Consider the following 20,680-nt stretch of genomic DNA (forward strand, 5'->3'; position numbering starts at 1 on the left):
GTGCGTGATGTCAGCGCTCACAGGGTAATGCCAGGGTTGTGGCGGGTAGTTGGAGCCTGTGAAAAATCTTCGCAGCGGTGGTGCCCGCAGATAGAAGAGAGCGAGGCTGAAGCGCCAAGCAAACGTGGAGTAGGAGTCTCGACTACTAGTAGTGGCGGCGGCGGCGGCGGCAATAGTAGAAGTAGCAGTTGCCTTTCCGGCTGGAAGCGAAACCGCGAAACCACCACGCTCTTCCCCTTTCCTTCAGAAAAAGCAGCGAGAGAGGGAAGGGTGAGCGGGTGAGCGTCTCACCTGCCACGGCGACCGCCGGCCCGTCTGAAGAAAGCGAGGGCGAGTCCTGAGGTAATTCGAAAGGCCCGCTGTTCCTGCCAAAAAGGAGCTCCTCCGTCACCTGCCAGGGTGCAGGGAAGTCGAAGAAGAGGAGCCCAGGCTGCGAAGGGAGCTCAGTGCCTGCTCCGGCGACTCGTAGCCAAACGACTCGGGGGAACCTCCGGGCAAGGAGCCTGCGCCGGAGAACCCGGCGAGGAGGGAAAGGAGAGCGCTCGCCGGGGCCTGGGAGAGTCGCGCCAGCGGGCCAGGAGCGGGGGCCCCGTCGCTTCCCGAGACGTCTGGACGACGCGGGACTTGAAGAGACGCTGCACGCCGCCCCCTTGCAACTCTCAAAGCCGGGCAGAGGCGGGAGGAATCCGGAGACACAGACACCAAGCGGACGGCGGCGTTTGGCTTTCTCCACAGACTTGGCGAGGGAAAACGCGCGGTCCGTTCCCTTGGTTCAAAACCAAAAACGAATCTCCGGCGGTCAGGGGCGCGCGCGCGCGTTCCTGTCGCCGCCTGCAAGCGGCTGGGCGCGAGGTCGAGGCAAGCGCCCCCGCCTCCACCTTCCTCCTGCCTCTTCAGGGAAGAGGCTGCCACAAGGATGTGGCGGGACGTTTAGACCCTCTCGGGCGCGTCTGGTGGCGGCGGTGATTGGAGCGCGAATCCGCCTCGTGGGCGGCTGGTGGCTCCGCTTCAGGAGGATCCGCCTCAGCGGCCAGTTGGTTCCCGCTGGTGCCTGAAGCGGGAGGAAGCTTACTTTTCGGACTCTCGCCTCTTCCCCGCCCGCTCCATTCCATGGCAAGATGAACGCCGCCGGTCTGCCGCGGTTCTTCTTTCTGGCCGTTCTGGCCGCCTTGGCCGCCCAAGCGGTGCCTCGGGAAGCGGGGAGCTCCCCTCCGGGCTCCCGCCCGCCGCAGCGGGATGCGCCGAGTTTCTCCCGGCAGCAGAGGAAAAGCCTAGCCATGGATTTCATCGTGCCTTCTCTGTTCCGGACCTACCTGCGGGAGCTGGTGCTGGGCGGCGGGGAACCCTTGGGCGGGTTCAAGGCGCGCTGCAGCCTGGTGCTCGCCTGCCAGCCGCTGCTGCGCGCGGTCAGCTCTTGGCTCCCCAGGAGCGGGTCGGCGGCGCCTGCTGGCCGCGCCAGAGCCCCGTCCAAGGTGCTGAAAGGCGGCTCGGTGAGGAAGCTGCGCCGCGCCAAGCAGCTGGTGCTGGAAGTGGGAGAAGCCAACCTGCGGGAGGACTGCGCGTGGCATCCTGCCGGGGAAGGAGCCCAGGCAGAGGCACGCCAGATCGAGTTCACCCTGACCGAGGAATTCAGCTGGTGGATCCGCTCTGGAGAAGGCAGGCTGAGGATCCGGCTGATGCCCGAGAGGAAGGCGTCCTTCCAGGGCAGAGAAGGCAGTTTATCAGCGGCGATCAGAGCCTCCCAGCCCCGTCTGTTCTTGCAGATGGCCACCAGAGGTGAGCAGCTGCTTAGCGACTTCTGCATCCGGACAAGATGCAGGGCTTCTCCCTTACTAGCGGGATGGGGGTCAAATCTGTCCCTGGAGAAAGTTTGGGAACTCTACCAGGAATGAAATAGGGGGGGGGGGCAGAGGTGTCTTTGCCTTCCCAGAGTCCACCCCTTCGGGATAGGATTATTTGGATTAGGAAACCTAATCTCAGAAACCTCTAGGACGTATTTTGCTGCTGCCTCTAAAGTCGACTCTACTTCTTGTAGAGAAGTTATGTAGCTTATCACAAGAATCCACTGGAAAGAGTTTGTAATCTGCTCTGAAATTTCTGCACAGATCTTAAAATAACCAGTCACCACTGCAGGAAAGGGTGTGTATTTCTGAATAGAACTGAAAGAGTTGCATGGAAACTATATGCCTGTTGTGCTTGTCTAAATTCCTCTTCTCCCTTAATTGCTTGGCCTTGTGGTGTCCAGTGCAAAAATATTGTACTGCAGGCTGATGGGCATAAGGCTCTGCAGCACTCTATTTGGGAACCTTGATTCTCACTTAGTGGCATAAAGGGTTGTTATCAAAGGCAAAGTTCTTCCTTCCCTTGACCAGGAAGCTGCCCTCTCCCTCTTGTAGAAAATAATAAACGAGTAATCATTATCACTATGGTCTAAAAAGCATCTAGTTTGGTTCCAAAGCACTTCGGTTAGTCTACTAAGAAGCAATTGGGCTGTGGACTGCTCTGGTTCTAGATGTTTATTTTATCTCGGGAGATGCAAGTGGTTCCTTGAATTTCTGTGTCATTGGCTAACAAATCACTGTTGTACCTGGTTACCCAGAAGAAAGTTCCACTGATTTCAGTGGGAATTATTTCCAGTTAAATGTACCCAGTAAAAGTAAACCACATTTTTCAGGATTATTCAAGACAGAGAGTAGAGAGGGTCTTGAATCTCTTGGCCCTGGAAAAAGAGAGATACAAAATGAAGTTTTGATTGGATCAAGCATGTTTGTGAAAAATTGTGTGTGGTTTGAGTTTCAAGGAACTGTAGCCTAGAAAAAAAGACTTTATGAAGTGGTTGGTTGATAAGCAGGATGTATTTCTTTAGCTGTGGTTCACAAGTCTCTCTGGTCTCTCTAGTCTCACGTAAGTCTATAACTGCTAAAGCTGTCAACTGATTAATGACCAGTGACCAGTCTTCATTTCAATTTATCTCTTCTTCCATTAATTACTGGATTAAAATCAATATCTCTGCATTCCAGTATGTGTGTCTTAAACACATTCCTTCAATCAATAGATTCCTACTGACTGTTATCAGCATGCCTTAAAAAGTTTTCTGTAAGATACAGTGTAATTCAAATTCCTTGTGTTTAATGTATGACACATTAATTCAGTGAAACAGATGAAAATTTGTCCCCATAGCTTGCTTGTAAGGTTACAGAAATTACATTATGGATTACCATGGGGATATAAAGTAGGATAACAGCTAACTCCTCAATTTTGTTGAACTACTGATTTAAGTTTATGCAGCCAATGAATTGAAGTAGACTAAACTGCTGTAAAGTAGAAGTATTTAGGTTTAATTAAATTGTATACCAGACTGCCAGTTTTCAGTTTACTGATTCCAGAGTAGTTCTGAGCTCCCTTGGGCTACTTTAGAGTAAATGGAGTGAAGACTGTACTGTGTGTTATGCACAAGCAGAGTATACTGAGAAGTCCCAGAATTTATTTCTTAAGGAAAAATGCCTAGACAGTGCATAAAGTCAATGCACAGGGACAAGAGACACATTCTTGGAAGAGAAGCATACACATGGGGAAACCTCTTAGTATCATTCTTCTTTTAATGACATTTTTGTATCCAAAGGGAATGCTTCTATATTCTATGACAGTAGTGGCCAGTTGACAGCCTGCAGGCTGCATTCAGCCTATACTTTGATACTCCCACTACCAGGATGAAATCAGTATGAAAGTCCATCACATGTTCTTCTGTTTTGGAATGAGATTGGCACTTGCTGAGATCTTCTGTTCAGGGAAGCATAAGCAAGATATCCTGGTGGCTGCAATGCTATCATTTCCCAAATTTCTCTAGGCCATGAATAGCTTGACCAGGCAGGGCCTGTCTCTTCTGACTGAAGAAACTGCCTGTCCCTCCTCTGAGAGATTGACTGATGACCATATATATTGATTCAGTCTCATTAACTCCTGTAAGGTTAGACCAGTGCAAGAGATCACTGAATTGCATGCCCCCTTGTTCCAATCGTTCCCTGTTGAATTTCCTGATAAAAAACAACAACAGATCCCTTCTTCTCCCCATATGTTGAGTGCTGATACGATCTAGACTGCAGCTCTTTCTTTTCCCTGTCATTTAAGTAAAATTATGGTCTAAATTAACCTCATACCCCTTATAATGTGCCATAAGGACATAAGCTAGTATTTTATAATGCAGAACCCTAATCAGTGGAGTGTTAGTAACCCCATAGTTAATGGCCTGCAGAGCAGTCTTAAATACATCTTTCAAGAGAGTTGTATATTCCGATTGGTTTGGAAATGAAAGCTGAAGCATCCACCTTCTGTCTTATATAGGAATAAATGGTCCAGAAAGTTTAAAATTGCTGATAGGACTTCAGTGGGCACAATCAAGATTGAAAGCATTCTAACCGAAATAAAAATTGGACAAGCAGGGCTTATACTCAGTTTTTTGAGCTATGGTGATGGACCTCCTGTGGGCACTTAAAAAAAAAACATGTTGCTGAAGCTCTGCCCTCAATTCCAGAACAATCAAAGATGTGATTTTCAGAGAAACAGATCCCACAGATCCTTCTGGTTACTATTTGGGACGCCTGTGGGTAATATTCTTTCCATATGCTACCTATCATTCTTCTGAGTGGTTCTGTTGCTGGGATTCACAGTAGTTCAGAACTGCTGTTAGTTATATCTTCAAATATATTATATTTGCTCCATTATTAAGTATGACCATGCATTTAATTTGAAGGCATATTTATTTGATGCTTTGTTAATAACACAATCTACAAGCAGCAGCTCATCTACACACAAGAGCTACCAATGTTGTTTGCAGGAGCCAAGTTGTTGCAGAAAGGGCATAGCTGAGATCTTCCTTGCAAAACATGTAAGCAGTTGTTCATCTTAATAGGAAACATGTTGCAAACAATGCAATCCTAAAGTCAACAATGCATAGCCTTTACACTCTCATTGGTAAACAGTAGACTTTTCCTTATTGCGTGTTTAGTGAGTAGTTCACAATTGCCAGAAGTTGAGATTAATAATTAACCTGACTTTATTTATTTATTTAGGCTGGCAAAGTTGTTCTTTTTGTAGATTGAGATTAAAATATTGATGGTCTGGGAAGCAAAGTGTAGCTGAACTCTGCCTCCCAAATGAGCAAGAAGTTCCAGTAAATGTTCTTGTTGCCTCAACTGTCACTCCAACCTCTACTCAGAACCCACTGAAGGTTATTTAAAAAAATTGCTTAGCTAAAGCCTATATCCTTTCCCTATTTAACAAATCACTCTGGAAGAGATTTCTATGAAGGATAATCCTCAGCGTGTGTGGGAAGTATTATTAAGAAGACAGTGAAAGATTGCAAGAAAAGCCATCTTAAAGGATGGCTGCAAAAGCTCTATTGAACACCCCGCAGAATGTGTCAACAAAAGTCCTTAGATGAAATGCTCAGTTCTCAACAGTTAAGCATAACATCCCTTGTGTTATGGGGGTTCTGTGCTGGGGTTCGCAACCTTTGCCATGGTGACTTTTTTTAAGGGTGTTTTCAGCTTTCAGTAATGTTCTCAGTTTACAGGATGGGTAGGCAAACTACGGCCCGGGGGCCAGATCTGGCCTAATCGCCTTCTAAATCCAGCCCATGGACAGTCCAGGAATCAGCGTCTTTTTACATGAGTAGAATGTGTGCTTTTATTTAAAATGCATCTCTGGGTTATTTGTGGGGCATAGGAATTTGTTCATTTTTATTTCCCCCCCAAAATATAGTCTGGCCCCCCATAAGGTCTGAGGGACAGTGGACCGGCCCCCTGCTGAAAAAGTTTGCTGACTCCTGCTTTACAGGGCCAGTTTACAGCCAGGAGGTCCCTAAGATTTAGCAATGGCAAACTCTGAAGATGCAGAAAACGTTATAACCTTAGACCAGAAAACGTTATAACCTTATAACCTTCTAGTAACGAAGTCCTGGTTCTTACATTTGCCAGGGACAGTTCTGCTCTTGCAAGGTGGAAGAGGGGGCTAGCTCTAATTCCTCCACCATGCAAATGGCATCATGTGAGAGTCACATGCTCCACACAAACATCTATTTGTATGGATGTCAAGTTCACACAGTCTCCTTCCTCACTCACGAACACACACTATTCGGGAGAAAGGACAACCTGGACTAGGCCTGTCTGTGTGATAGGGCATTTTTGTGAATGGAGTGCCCTGCTCACATTAGATGCTATCTGTGTGGTGGAGGGGAGTGGGTGAGCATGCTCCTCCACCTTGGAAGGACAGCTCTAGCCCAGCACCAGTGAATGTATGATCTATATCAGGCAATGATCTATAAACCACTGGTCCATGTATTTCATCTATACTGTAGACAAATCTGCTTGTTATAATGCCAGAAATGTTTTCATTTGCTCCTTGAAGCAAGTTTGTTAGGATGTTTCAGTAATCTGTAGATAGTAAGGAGGATTTAACTTTTATTGATGATGAATTGTTACCAATATATTCAAAAGTGTATGTGTATAGGGGTGCATATTAAAGCACAGACAGTGCAAGCCAGTCTAGAGACAATTCAGAAGGTCATGCCACTTTGATGTATGAGACAGATTGAGATGTTGAACAGTGTTCCTAATAGGAATGCATAGTATGTCCATTTGAGACTTCAGGGTGCATTTCTTCCTAATCTATAGCACACATGTAGACTAATACTAATTTAATATGGGGTTATGTCTGAAGCTGTTCTGGCGCCATGGGAGTGTAATTGCATTTTTGTTAGAGTTACTGCTACGCTCACACTTCAAAAGCACCTGGAATGTTGTGCTGGAGGATTCCCTCAGTCTAGCTTTTGGTTCCTATTTAGACTTTCTACATACCACGAGTAGCAAAGTTCTTCAGGTTTTAAGTAGTCAGAACTGGTCACTAGATTTCAGCATGGAAATAAGAAAATATGGTGGAGACATATACCAACCTGAATAAAGTAAACAGTGGGAAATGGTTGGAGACCAGTATATAGATGGAATTGATTGATGTTTACAACTAGATTTCGGACCAGGATGCCAACTAGTGCAGAGTGATTTCTGACTTAGAACCTATTGCATTTTGGTGGGTTTTGGTCTGAAACAACTTGCAATGTAAGGTTTAACATAACCTGGAGATGTCCAGAGAGATCTGGAAGCAGGTCTTTGGCACGTCAAGTAGTTCATGATGTCATCAGACTTTTCACATCCTGGAAGCTATAAAACATATGCTGATAGGTCTTGCATGGCCTGGGAATGTCTGTAGGTGCATACTTTCATCTCAGATCATGGTAGAGTGGATTGGAGAATGCAAGCAGACATGGGTATTAGCAGATGGTTTTCATTCTACTCCAAGCCCTGCTGAAACTTTCCAAATTGGAATGAAAGGGCATTGCTTATACTTCCATGAGCAGGATTCATCTGTCTTTTTGATACTGCCTATGCTAAAATAGCCATATTAGAAGAAAAAAACAAATGTGTATGTTAAAACACCCTTGCACAACATAGTAAATAAATATATCAATCTTACGTTCAAGTTCTGGCACTTGGAGAAAATGTAATATTAATGAAAAGTATATGAAATTCAACTACTTCAAATGGGATGGCTGGAATTAGTTGCATGGATGTATAAGTACTTCCATCTTACACCCATGGCAAGTTCTTGGGTATTTAGGTTGCTCAATTTAGTGCTAAACCAAAAGTAGTACAGTCAATCCTGGAAGTACTGGAAACGCTTACTTCTGGGTTTCGCAGCTCACACATGCGCAGAAGCGCTAAATCGCACCACACACCTGCGCAGATATGGCGCTTCAGGTTGTGGGCTTTTCATGTTGTGAATGGGCCTCTGGAACAGATCCCATTCGCAACCAGAGGTACTACTGTACTTACAAAGAAAAAGCATGAAATTTTGCATGGTGTTGTGAAATGACCTTCCTCTGCTGCCCAGCAATCTTCCATTTGGACTTTGCTGCCAGTGCTGACTGTTATTTGGGCTAGTGGGGTAAAGCAGAGGGACAGGCACAGTAATTGACTTCTAGAAATAGAATATGTTGACAGTTCTCCTGACACCAAGAAAATTCTCTGCCTGAATGTTCTCCTAGGTAGCTTGAGGTAGGTCACTGTGGCTCACTATGCAGTAACTCTCAGAATGCTTTGTTCCTGAATCATCCTTTGATGGCCTGTCTTTCACACTGCCTTCAGGTGCTACCCCCTCCATGGTCTTTAATTCTGAAAAAGAGGGTGGTTTTGCATGCCCCCCTGCTCCCTCTCCATAGATCTCTGTTCTTGGCACCACCCTGGTAATCAGTTTTAGAACGATGGGCTCCTCCTTATGTCCATGTTTTTGTGTTGTACCTGTGTAGGAGCCCTCCTACTTCTAGGCCTTGCTGATTTTGAATAGCTGCTGGCAGACTCCACAATAGCCCTACCCATTAGGGTTTAGCCTTAGGATTTGTTAACATTATATTCCTTCACATAATATTCAGTGCGAAGTATAGCACAGTTAAAATTCAGTATGGACAAGCTGCCAAGAAGTTAACACTGTGGCAGGTGGTAGTATTTCTTCCATAACATGTAGAATCTAGGAATCCTTGGAGAGAAAGTCTTCTGACAATGGCAGTCCCAAGGATGAGATGGATCAACTCTCTTTTCTATGCCACGTGGAGTCATGGACACTGGAGTCTGCATCTCTTCCTCTGAATCAGACCCTGATGTTTGGACCACAGACTCCTTGGAAGATCAAGAGAGCTCTGAGATCCCCACAAACTGAAATATGAGGGTCTAGAAGACATCAGCTTCTGCGGTAAAGGGCCCTTTAACTGACCATATGTAGCACTCAGGGAATGGAGCCTCTACCTAGCCCAGGCTATAAGATTTGCCCTTTGCTTCAGGGCATTGCTTAGACAACTTAGATCAGGCATAGGCAAACTCGACCCTCCAGATGTTTTGGGACTACAACTCCCATCATCCCTGATCACTGGTTCTGTTAGCTAGGGATGATGGGAGTCGTAGTCCCAAAACACCGGGAGGGCCGAGTTTGCCTATGCCTGACTTAGATGTTCTGCAGGTTCACTAACAGTGGTCCTCAAACCCACACACTGGTCCCTCTCCAAGGTGCTGAACTTTCCTTACCTTGGCTTCCTGTTTGCTTTGAATCTTGGGGCTACAGACCTCCACCTTGCTTGGACCATCATCTGTCCTTGTGGGTGGGACCCCCATGGATCAGGAAACATACACAATCCTGGAAGCCGCCAGACACTCTTAGTTTGTGGTTAGGTATCTTAGGTTAGGGTTAGGGTGGTTAGGGTGCAAGTAGATAAATAGGGACCGCTTACTAGCGGGAAGGTAAACCGTGTTTCCGTGTGCGGCTCTGGCTCGCCAGAGCAACAATGCCACGCTGGCCACGTGACCCGGAAGTGTCTCCGGACAGCGCTGGCCCCCGGCCTCTTGAGTTAGATGGGCGCACAACCCTAGAGTCTGTCAAGACTGGCCCGTACGGGCAGGGGTACCTTTACCTTTTTATCTTTATGTCCTATATGCTATGGATAGGACATGGATCATGTGCTATGGATAGGCCATTTTTATGACACACTGGTAGAGGGTGGGAGCAAATGACTCTGTTAGGAAGTAAATTCAGCCAACTTCCAGTACAATTTGGGGCTGATAGCAATTGCACTAGAGTAATGCTGCAACAGGTGGTGTGTATACAAATCTTTAGATACTAATGCTATAGCTACGTATTTTACCCACATATATTGGTCTTATACCAGTTTAACTAGCATGGCCTCCCACAAAAAAGCCAGTGAACTATAGTTTGATTAAGGTGCTCAGAATTCTCTGCTAGAGCTCCCCAGCATTCCCTGCCCTGGAGAACAGAAACAACTATCAAATCAGTTTATCATTAAATGTTAACTCCTTCCCCAGCTGCAATTCCACTGAAAATGTTCCTGTGCTAGAATTATGCTTGAAGGTAGTCTTCTATAGGTGTGAATTAGGTTTTTAAACCTAAATGATGGGGTAGGATGGGGGGCTAAGAAGTAGAAGCTGCAGTTCAGTTGGTGAGGCTCCATGACCCTCCGTGGTCTCAACAGGCTGGCCATTTCCCACCCCTGGCTTGGATCATATGATAATAATCATGATGGATAATTAATTTATTGCTATTCTTTTTGTTTGATTTTGTAATCCTGACAACAGAAATTATGTTAAGAGTGAAATATTTAAACTGTGAGTGAGATGCTGAAAGCTACTGGCAATAGCTACCTCATTCTGCTGTCTCACTATGGCTCTTACAAATCAACTCTGTGCAATTATTTTGCTTGTGTTTAATTCTGTTGTATTTGCCTCATTTGAATGGGGTGTAACTTCAGATGCAATGCAACCTCAGCTGGTAATCTTCCTGTAGTTCAAAAGGAATATTTCCCCCATTGATTCTCATTGATGTCAGTCTAATGTGTAGGCATGCTTAATGTTTAAAGTGTGAAAATTCTCAGTTGGCCCAGTTATTAATCACCTGCATATGAATATGCAAATGACTTTTGCAACTATTGCCTTCAAAACTGCTCAGTTCCCACTGACTTCCACAGGATGTTAGTGTATACAATTGCAGTGTGTGTCTGTATTTCTACCATTAGTTGGTTCATTTTCTACATAGCCCATTTTTGTCAGTAATTAACATTCTCAATTTACAGATGAGTTCAACTTGGATTTGAACCCAAGTTTAAATTATAGAAACAACAACTACCCAGTGGACCACATTGGTTTTCAATGGTCTCCACAGAAGTAAGGTTCAGAGAACAATTTAACTGCACTATGAACTATGAATGAAGAGCAGTTTCTGCATAACCTGAGCTTGGTGGAATTTCTAAGCAGTGCAGACCTGTATAGACCTCTATTTCTGACTTCTCTTGGTGTCTATCATAAGTATTTGTATGTCTGTCTCCCTCTAAACTGCTAGAATAGTTAAACGTGACATTTAAGTCATTGGTGTACCAAAATGTTGGTACAGGCTGTATTCCTTTATGGTAAAGAGATGCAGTTATTCACATTTACAGTTGGGGAAACATGGCAGAGAAAAGCTTCATTTTCATGGATGCAAAGTGTCTTCAGAAGAGAAGGAAGCTCCCAAGGCAGCACTATGACCATTGGATTATTTTCCCCATTGTCATTACCTATAATATGCACTGCTGCTGGCATGTTGTTTATTATACTTCCGTTTGTTTAACTAGCATCAGTTCCAAAGAGAGACCTGGCCTGAGCAGATTCTCACCCATGATCCCTCCAAGACTTTTCCAAAAGTTGGAATTCCGTTTCATATAAATAGACTTGGTTCTGGAGAAGTTTCCAGTTAATACATGCTTCCGTCTTGTTTAGTTAGGAGAACAAGTAGATTCAGCAGCCAGGATGCCTGAATTTTCTCTGATCTGTTCAATAAAATGTCCTTTTGAAATGTAGTGAGTTATACCCCTCCTCCCCACTGCCGTCCCTTCCTGAGCAGTTTTCATGAAAAACAATTTATTTGACAAACCGTAGCCTTGTTCCCTGTTTGCACGCTGCCTATCTGTAGCTTATGGATGTCTCTGGCTTGTCAGAGTTATTTGCCACCTAATTTCAGCAAACGTTTTTCGGTCTGCAACTTGCTTATGCGAAGGTCACTACGTATATTTGATATTCAAAGTTCAAGCTCCTGTTTGAAGGCCAGTGATATGGATTTGTCTCTGGCTCTGAGCACCACACTTGGAAACATAGACTTGTGCCAAGGAATCTGAAGTTTGCTTCCTGAAGTATAATTTTACATTTGCTTATCATTCGGCTGCCTTTTGTTAGAATTCCTAACAGTAACCCAACCTGCTAAAATATTGATAGGTAAAAATATATTGCACAATGTACCAGCCAAGTCAGAACAGTGTTTAATATATAGGAAAATATACAAGATTTCTTTTCAAGTGATTACTTTAGCTGGGGCTATTTTGTACATCTGTTTCTGAAAATTTGCAGTCCCTCAAGGGACACTGCGTTATGTAAATATTTAGCAGAAATATAATTATAGCTAGAAATCAACAGGAGGCAACAACTCTGCATGCATACCTACTGCTCAAAGCATCTGAATGCTGCATTCAAACCACTTTGTATGTTTGTTTACCTGAAAGGAAGGCACTCTAAAACTAGTCATTATGTTTGGAAAATGAGGTCTAAATTCCTTTCCCCAAGGTAGTTAGGCTACAACCCTATGCACTGTACACACGGATCTGAGTGTAAATCCCATTGACTCACTGTGGCTTACTTCTGAGTACACATGTATAGGACTACACTGTTGATGGGTCAGTGGCAGAACTGGAATGCAATCTCTACCTCACAAGACTGCTTCCCAAATTTCTCTTGAACTGATTGAATTATTACTCTTCCCTTATACAAAGAATATTCAGAAATGTGTGCTACGGCATAGGCGGCCATGCATAGATGAAAAAGGTCCTTTCTGAAATGAGCTACATTTGTCTTGCCTCTGTAATTCAGAAAAATTTGGTTGGAGAAAAATGTCATGGAAGCATAAATGCAGATTTGATAAGTTTGACCTTTCTTCTCTTCACAACAATAAATGTCAGAAAGCTTAAAATGACAAGGTGGAATAGCTGGAGGTTATTTATGTCTTTAAATATTTAGGCAAGAAATGCATTTTGAGAATAACAGGCCAATCCACTACACTATAGGCGCACCTCCTCTAGTCTCAATCATACGTACCCACAGCAGCAAAAGCCGAAAACCAACCATGAACAGTAGCATACAAGAAATAATGTAGCACCACCGACAGACATTCCCACAGTGGCAACTACAGCAGCACCAGTCAATAATGGCATTGTGTATTGACAATAGCACATCATATTCATGCATGGAGGGCATCAATCAACATGCAGAAGCAGTAAGGAGGCTATGATGATATTATGGAGCCTGGTCCTCACCTCCTCCCACACACAATACAGAAGGATGCTGCCAAAATGCTGCAAAGAAGAGTCCACAGTGCCTCCCTTATTAGAGGCGCCAGTGACTAGCAGTGAGAAGGGCAGCGACTGAAGTGATGCATGAAGCCACCAACCTCAAGGCTTCCTCTCAGAAAAGAGTTTAATTTCCCTTGCAGTCCAGCCATTCCAGTCTCAACATCCAAGTCACCCCCATAGGTAAAAGGCCTGCACATGTATTCCATATGGTGACAGTGCACACATTCCTCCCCCCTCTCTCTCTCACACACACACAGAGAGAGAGAGGACACGGACACACACACACACACACACACACACACACACACACACACACAGAGAGAGAGACATTGGGAAAGTGTTTAAGTCCCACTGAGATGCCACACAAAAAATGGGACATATCATTGCACACAGTGTGTTTGGGTGGATGTCTGTGTGAGAGTAACACAGGTTTTGTAAGGAACAGCAGACACATAGTTAAGCACCATGATGCACCCTACACCAATAAGTTTACAGTGGACCGTGATGTAAACTGGATGGAAAGGTGACCAACTCGTAAAAGTTGAGATGGAAAAAGGGAGAAGAGGCAGGGCTAAATGGAAAGCAATGTCCTAACCTCACATCCACAAAGAAGGCTCCTGATGGTCCATGGCAAGTCCATGACAATGGTGGCTGTGCTTCACTACTACATGGTGGGAGCTTTTCTAGGTTGAGGCAGGGGCATGGCCCAGAGTATGTCAGCAAAATGCATGCTACACCACTACAACCTGTTGAGTGAACAAGCCACTACACAATATTCCTAACTGCATAGATTTACATTTATATCCTGCCTTTCTTCAGTAGAACGCAATGTAGCATATATAGAATTCCTAGACAATGCAGCTTATACAGGGTTCCATCCAGGCAATGACTATACCCACAGCATAGCTGTAGCAACATTGCTGTGTCAAATGCTTTTAGGCTATAGCCTTGAGCTATGTTCCATTGCTGAGCTTTACACCCCTGGTGATGCACCCTGAGCTAAAACCACCTCATACCAAGGAGGCTCTATGTGATTAAATGGATGTTGAACTACCCTGACAGTCACATCTCTCTACTCATGCCTACTGACGTCTGCATGTTGAGCATGGATATCTGAAAAGGGCAAGCCAACCTATATACACAGGTTTCTCCTCTTCAGATGTTAGCATTCAATAGGAGACATCAGGGCTGGGGCCACCAGCATAACCCTGGAGCCCATAAATTGTGTTAACCCCTTCCTGCTTCATGCACATAACATGAAATGGAGGCCTTAATCAAAAGATTATCTGATGTGGCGAGGGAGAGGTGGCAGAAGCCAGTAAACTGTGCCTGTACATTAACGGCAACAGGGCTATTTTGATGGTGGCTGTTCTGGAACTCTGTGATGGCTATTATGCTGAAAACCATGGTTGTGAAGAGATTCACTGCAGCAGCAGAAGCATGATGCTGGTATCCCACTTTACATTATATGTGATAAATTACTTTTACTTGCTTTCAACACAAGTTTTACAACAACCAGCACACTGCTTTCAAATAACACCTGCTATAGGGCACACAGACATACATGTGCACACACACACACACACACAGTGTACACAGTGTACACACAGCACACAAACACTGAACTACCTTCCTCTCACCCCAAGCCTTTTTTTAATCCAACACTGTTAATCAAAATTATCCTACTAGCAAGGGTGGACTTTGGTGCTTTGGCACCCTGGATTAAGCCAACATTTGCTCCTCCCCTAGTTCTTGCACCATGGGCTCTTGCAGGGTCCTAGAGCCCATGCCTCCTTCCCACAGCAGGGCAAGTGCTTACGAGGCATCCTCTCTGCTTGGTGTCCAGTGCTGGGGAACTGGTTGTGCTGCCCTAAAACTGCCTCTCTTATTGGTCTGTGGGGTTCTTCATGTAATCCTAGGGAAGTAGCACTTCTTTTTCTCTTAATGTATGATTATCTGAATATTTTGGATGCACCTGTAGTCCTTTTAAAGATACGCTGAGCTATGTTGTATGCTCACCATTTTATTTCACCTGCACTAGCCAAAGTAAATAAACAAAACCAATCAAATACACACACACACACACAGTTTTTTTGATGAGACTCAGCACAGTATGTCGAAAGCACACTGCTCCTAGAGTTGATAAAGATCCACTGTTAATTCAAAGGGAATTTCTGATTTATGTTAGGCAGCTGTCTGCTGATGATTTCAAAGTGGGTTAAGGAACTCTGGTTCAGCCCATTTTCTTAAAGCTATCTGATTGGCACTCCACTTCTTAGTTACTTCATTTGAAAGCTAGTACCTCATTTAAGATGGGACGTGGGTGGCGCTGTGGGTTAAACCACAGAGCCTAGGACTTGCCGGTCAAAAGGTCGGCGGTTCGAATCGCCGTGACGGGGTGAGCTCCCATTGCTCGGTCCCTGCTCCTGCCAACCTAGCAGTTCGAAAGCACGTCAAAGTGCAAGTAGATAAATAGGTACCACTCCGGTGGGAAGGTAAACGGCATTTCTGTGCACTGTTCTGGTTCTCCAGAAGTGGCTTAGTCATGCTGGCCACATGACTCGGAAGCTGTACGCCAGCTCCCTTGGCCAATAAAGCGAGATGAGCGCTGCAACCCCAGTGTGGTCAAAACTGGACCTAATGGTCAGGGGTCCCTTTAACTTTACCTCATTTAAGAGGCATCTGGTTGGCCACTGTGAGAGCAGAATGCTGGTCTAGGCAGGACTTGGGCTTCATACAGCAGGCCTCGCTTACATTGTTACGTCCTTGCAATTTATTACCTTATTATGAACTTGCAATTGGTTGGGGGCAATGCAACAGCTCCTTTCCAGTGACAGGACACAAGAGGCTGGCAGCTCCTGCTCTGAGGTGGTTTTTTTGCTCCTCAGTCACAGCAGCTGAGTTAGCTTCTACACAGTGTGGTGACCACACCCTAGATATATACATAGGTTTTGCCAGGTCTGGTAGAGCAAGGCACCTTCAGAACAGTGCAGACGTTTTGTTTGCCACATCCTTTCCCTCTGGGGGCTGAAGTGGAGTTGTGAGAGCACAGAAGGCAGCTAATACATCAATGCTGAGGTTGGAACCGGAGAACCACTCTTCAGGAATCACATTCATCATTATGAAGTGCAAAGAAAGGGACCCTTGTCCCTAATGCAAAATAGTTCACAGATGCAGCACTGCGCCATAGCATGCCTCTGGAAGCAATCAGAATCAGTTCATAATATCAAAGGATGCTGCCTTCCTCTAAACCAGCTTTGAATGATAGTGAGGCTTTAAAATCTTATTATTTAAACACTTTTCTCCGAAATACATGAGTTGGCTAAATACTCCATATACTTGTAAACTTCTGTATGTGTGAAAGGTGAACCTCTTATACAAACACATTGCTGGGAACAGAGAGTTCAAGAAAGAGGTAATTCTCTAAATTGGGATAAAACAGAAAGGAGGCGCTGACAGAAACTGATAAATGACCGTACAAGTTTATTCATTCCTTTTAATTGAGTAGTTCTGGCTACATCCAGAAGATGGCACTAGCATGCACCTAGACTACAAATGTGACCTAGGCAATCTATGTTTTTTCTTTTATTCTTTTAACAAACAAACCATGGGCATAATCCCATAGAATTCAATTTGTGTGTACAGATTGCTGGTGTCAACTGAAAGTGTAGCTTTTACTGTCTACATTTTAGAGCCAAATTACATGTTACTATGTGTGTATTTTCTCAGAAATGTCCTTGTTTTAACTGAAAGCAGTGACAAGAAGCTGTGAATAGCGGTGAAGGATGAGCAGGTGGTGGTGGTGGTATGAAATCTTTTCCCTTCCAGACATTTTCTACCGAAAATTGGTAACTTCCTGCTGCTTTTTGTCCTGCAGCAGGTAGGAGACAGGTACCTATATATTTATCCCTGTGAAATAGAAAGCATACTGAAGAATGCGTACATGGCTTTTGAATGCACAAAAATGCCTGGAAGGGGAAGAGTTAAGCTGCATCTCCCCTCCATAATTTCTTTCCAGGAGGCTGCTTTTAGTTACAAAAATAAAACATTGGGAATAAATCTGATTCAGTTTGCATTTAAAGGTAAACCTACCTAATTCGCATCTTTTGAAACAATACTTGAACTAAACCTGAAGCACAGTGATCCTTCCAAATTTGCACATCTCCAAATTTTGCAGTGCAGTCCTCCAGCCATGTAAGCCAAGTAATGTGTACAAAAATGCATATACCAGGGTAAAGTATGCAAAAAAACAAACAAACCCCATATTAGCGAAACTAACATACAAAAATGTGTTATACTAGGAGAAATCTGTAATGAAATGCCGATGAATTTTCACAAGAGCTTCTTAAATAAATAATTAAATTGCAGACTGATGCAGAAATGTGGAGTACTGAACTGTGGAGTACTGAAAGATGGGAAAACTGAGGGAAATAATAGAAATAAGAATAGACAGATCTGCCCATCCAAGGTCCAGTGCCAACATCTCCAAGGATGCGATCCTGTGCACACTTTTCCTGAGCTGGCCTTCAGCACCATTCAGTTAGTACCTGCTCAAGTCTTCTATGAAATGTCAGCAGCACTATTGTATCCCGTATACTGAGAGATATGTAGTAAATTAAATTATATCTTTTATCAAACTAAGTGATTGCAATATTGAAAATTTCCATCACATATTCTCCATAAGGCAGAAATAACTGTTCCTCTGGGCAAAGTCTAACTGAGTGTAATCCTATTAATTACTACAATATGATTTTATAATTCTTTGTTCATGGAGCACTAGCCTCAGCCAGGTATCTTCCAGTTTAGCTGCATTTGTAGGGTTTCTTTTTTCCACCCTGATTGCCTATACCTGAAGAAAAACTTGCAAATCTGAAGCTTGCAACAAATTATTAGTCAATCCAATCAATGGATCACATTTCACCTAGTTGAAATCTCTTCATTTGGAGTATTAGACCAGCAGAAAATAGAAGCTCTTCATGAGCTCACACTTCAACAAAGGAGACCTTCTCAGGCCCTATATCAGGCATAGGCAAACTTGGCCATCCTAATGTTTTGGGACTACAACTCCAATGATTCCTAACTAACAGGACCAGTGGTCAGGGATGTTGGGAATTGTAGTCTGAAAATCAAATAACATTCTCAAGAAGAACCCAGTTCTGCTGTTATTCTAGTAGCCCCCAACAGCTTTCTTTAAAAATAAAATAAAACAGGCACATTTATTTATGGATTTTTGAGTACAAGAATCTCAGATAAGTAATAGTGCAGGTGCTAAATTCTAGGTATATCTGACAGTCATAAAATGCTTGGTACAAAAACAACACCCCAAATAGGCTACAACTGTTCTACCCACTGCTCCCTAAGACCACTTGCTGTGTATAGTTTGAGAAAAGTTGTATGCCATGCTTAGGACGACACAGAAGAAATGCTGTGAGCGTTAACAGAGGAAAAAAAACAGGTGGCAAGGAGAAGGGAAGAAAGACAAAACAGAAACGCTTCTTTGATGTGTCTAGATCCAGCCAAAATGTGGCCATACCTGTGGTTTGACTCGAGTCTACTCACTAATTCCAAGCTGTGACTTATCCCAGGTGCACAGGTTCCTCCAGCCCATGTCTGTTGACTAACTGGATGGCCATGTGGTTAAATCAAAATGGCCAGTGCACTAATTGGTATTATTAGACTTTGTAAATGAAGGGAGCATGACCTTATGGTTATTTCAGAAGCAGTTTTCATTACTGGTGCTAATTAGACTTGAAGTTAATGAGGAAGGATTACTATTCAGGGGCTTAAGAGGAGGCCAGAACAGTTATTGTAGGTTAATTGTTCTTCTAAAAGACCCCATTTCAAGAACAACTCATTTTATCAACTCCCATCCCCACCCTTTCATGCTGGGTGAGATATGTTTGAATAGAATTCAAAACATAATTGCAGGACTGACCCCCCATCTATTGCTTGATCAGCAATCATTTTGCATCAGCAGAAGGTTAATAAAATGTTTAAGGAAAGAAATGCTGTGCATATGGTGAATACAGAATAGTCTGCCCTGCAGATATTTCCCATAAGCCTTTCTCAGTGTACCTTTTAACTCTGAAAAATGCAAACCTTCTAAAAACGCAGAAGTGAAACAGTTAATTTTTGTACTACCATAAGAAGAAAATAATACATTTATAAGGAATCTGTAATTCAGGTTGTCTTAATACTTTCAAATAGAGTTCAAATCCCCAATTAAACTCTGAGTTCAATCTCAAATGTTTGTGTAAGTGTGAAATTCTTTTAAAACATTTATAAGCTATCTTCTCTAACCTGTTTACAGAGCAATGCTGAATCTTCCATGATTCTAACCCCCCCCCCCCAAATATTCCAGTATTTACATATATGGTTGTATGTGATTTATTTTTTAAAGTTATCATTTATGCTGTGATATCACCGTCCAAGAAAGTATAATGAATGTCAGTCTCTACAGCTGGCCTACGTGTATTATTTAGAACAGATAAAAGTAGGGTGTGTTAGGTTTGCGGTAGTTGTTCAGGCACCCATAATTCTGATGACCCTCTTCAGTTTTCATTTACAACCAAGTTAGGCTGTAGATTCTCTAAGGCTCTAAACAGCTCAGGACCGCAATACTTCAAGGACTGCCTCTCCCCATATGAACTGACCCGGACGCTGTGATCATAAGGTTCAGAGTGTGGCAGCATGAGAGCAGGCCTTTTCTGTAGCGGCTCCCCATTTGTGGAATGCTTTCCCCAGGGACGCTCACCTGGTCCTTCATTACATATATTTAGGTGTCAAGCAAAAACACACTTCGTCACCCAAGGCTTTGGGCGTATTATATCATCTATGGCCTTTTTAAAACTCTGTGTGTCTTGGGAGGGGGTACTGTTTAGTTATGTTATGTATTTTTGTGTTTCTGTGCCGCAAAATGCCCTGTGATCCTCAGATGAAGAGCTGTATGTAAATTTAATAAATAAAATAAACAATTGGATGAATTTGTTATGAGTCAGGCCTGGTGTCAGCACAGCTGGGAAATTGTCAATTATTTAATCCCTTAAGAGAGCCCGTTACATACCCTGCTGCTCACCCAAAATGGCACCTGTGCGTCTCTTATCAGTAGGTAAACTTTAAATAATAAAAAGGTAGCAAAACACTGAGTACGTCCATACCTGCTTATAAAGAGCAGTACTGGTGAGGGCAGCATTATCCTGATTCAACTTCCGGGCTAGATGCTTTGTTTTGCTGCATATTTCAACAGAGGCTTTAATGGCAGAATGCTTCAAGCCAGCACTAATGGTTTCAAAAAGGTTTATGGCACCTTGACTACTTGCATTCTGTATAATACACAAAGCTTGAGTATGAGGTGGTTTTTGCTGGTCCTTCTGCACAATGCAATGACATCACTGGGGTCAGTTTTCAGAGCTCTTGTCCAGGGCCCTCTAGCCTGTGACCCCACCCCCAATGATTTCCAGAGACAGGTGGCAGCTAGGGAGGTCAGAGAATTCCAACAAATACGTAGACAAGAGTGGGAATTGCCAGTATTTGCTTCTCCATCCCATGTCTGGAATGGAAATTGACCTGGCAAATATGACAGGTATACACTGGTATATCCCACCATTTTCTTTGGGGAGCAAAATGTGGCCACACGGTTCTCTTGCTCTTCATTTAATCCCCAAAACAATTCTGTGAGGTAGGTTAGGCTGAGAG

General features: G+C 43.7%; 1 protein-coding gene across 1 annotated transcript in view; it reads left to right on the forward strand.

The window, feature by feature from the left end:
• The first annotated feature begins 703 nt into the window (after window positions 1-703).
• ALK (ALK receptor tyrosine kinase) overlaps window positions 704-20,680 on the forward strand; it is a 559,106-nt gene continuing 539,129 nt past the window's right edge. Inside the window, exon 1 of the mRNA XM_028724462.2 lies at window positions 704-1,776. Coding sequence (XP_028580295.2) covers window positions 1,119-1,776 — 658 coding nt within the window. The 5' untranslated portion in view covers window positions 704-1,118. The remainder of the gene's footprint in view (window positions 1,777-20,680) is intronic.

Source organism: Podarcis muralis, chromosome 3, assembly GCF_964188315.1.
Source record: "Podarcis muralis chromosome 3, rPodMur119.hap1.1, whole genome shotgun sequence".
In the NCBI taxonomy this organism is placed as follows: domain Eukaryota; kingdom Metazoa; phylum Chordata; class Lepidosauria; order Squamata; family Lacertidae; genus Podarcis; species Podarcis muralis.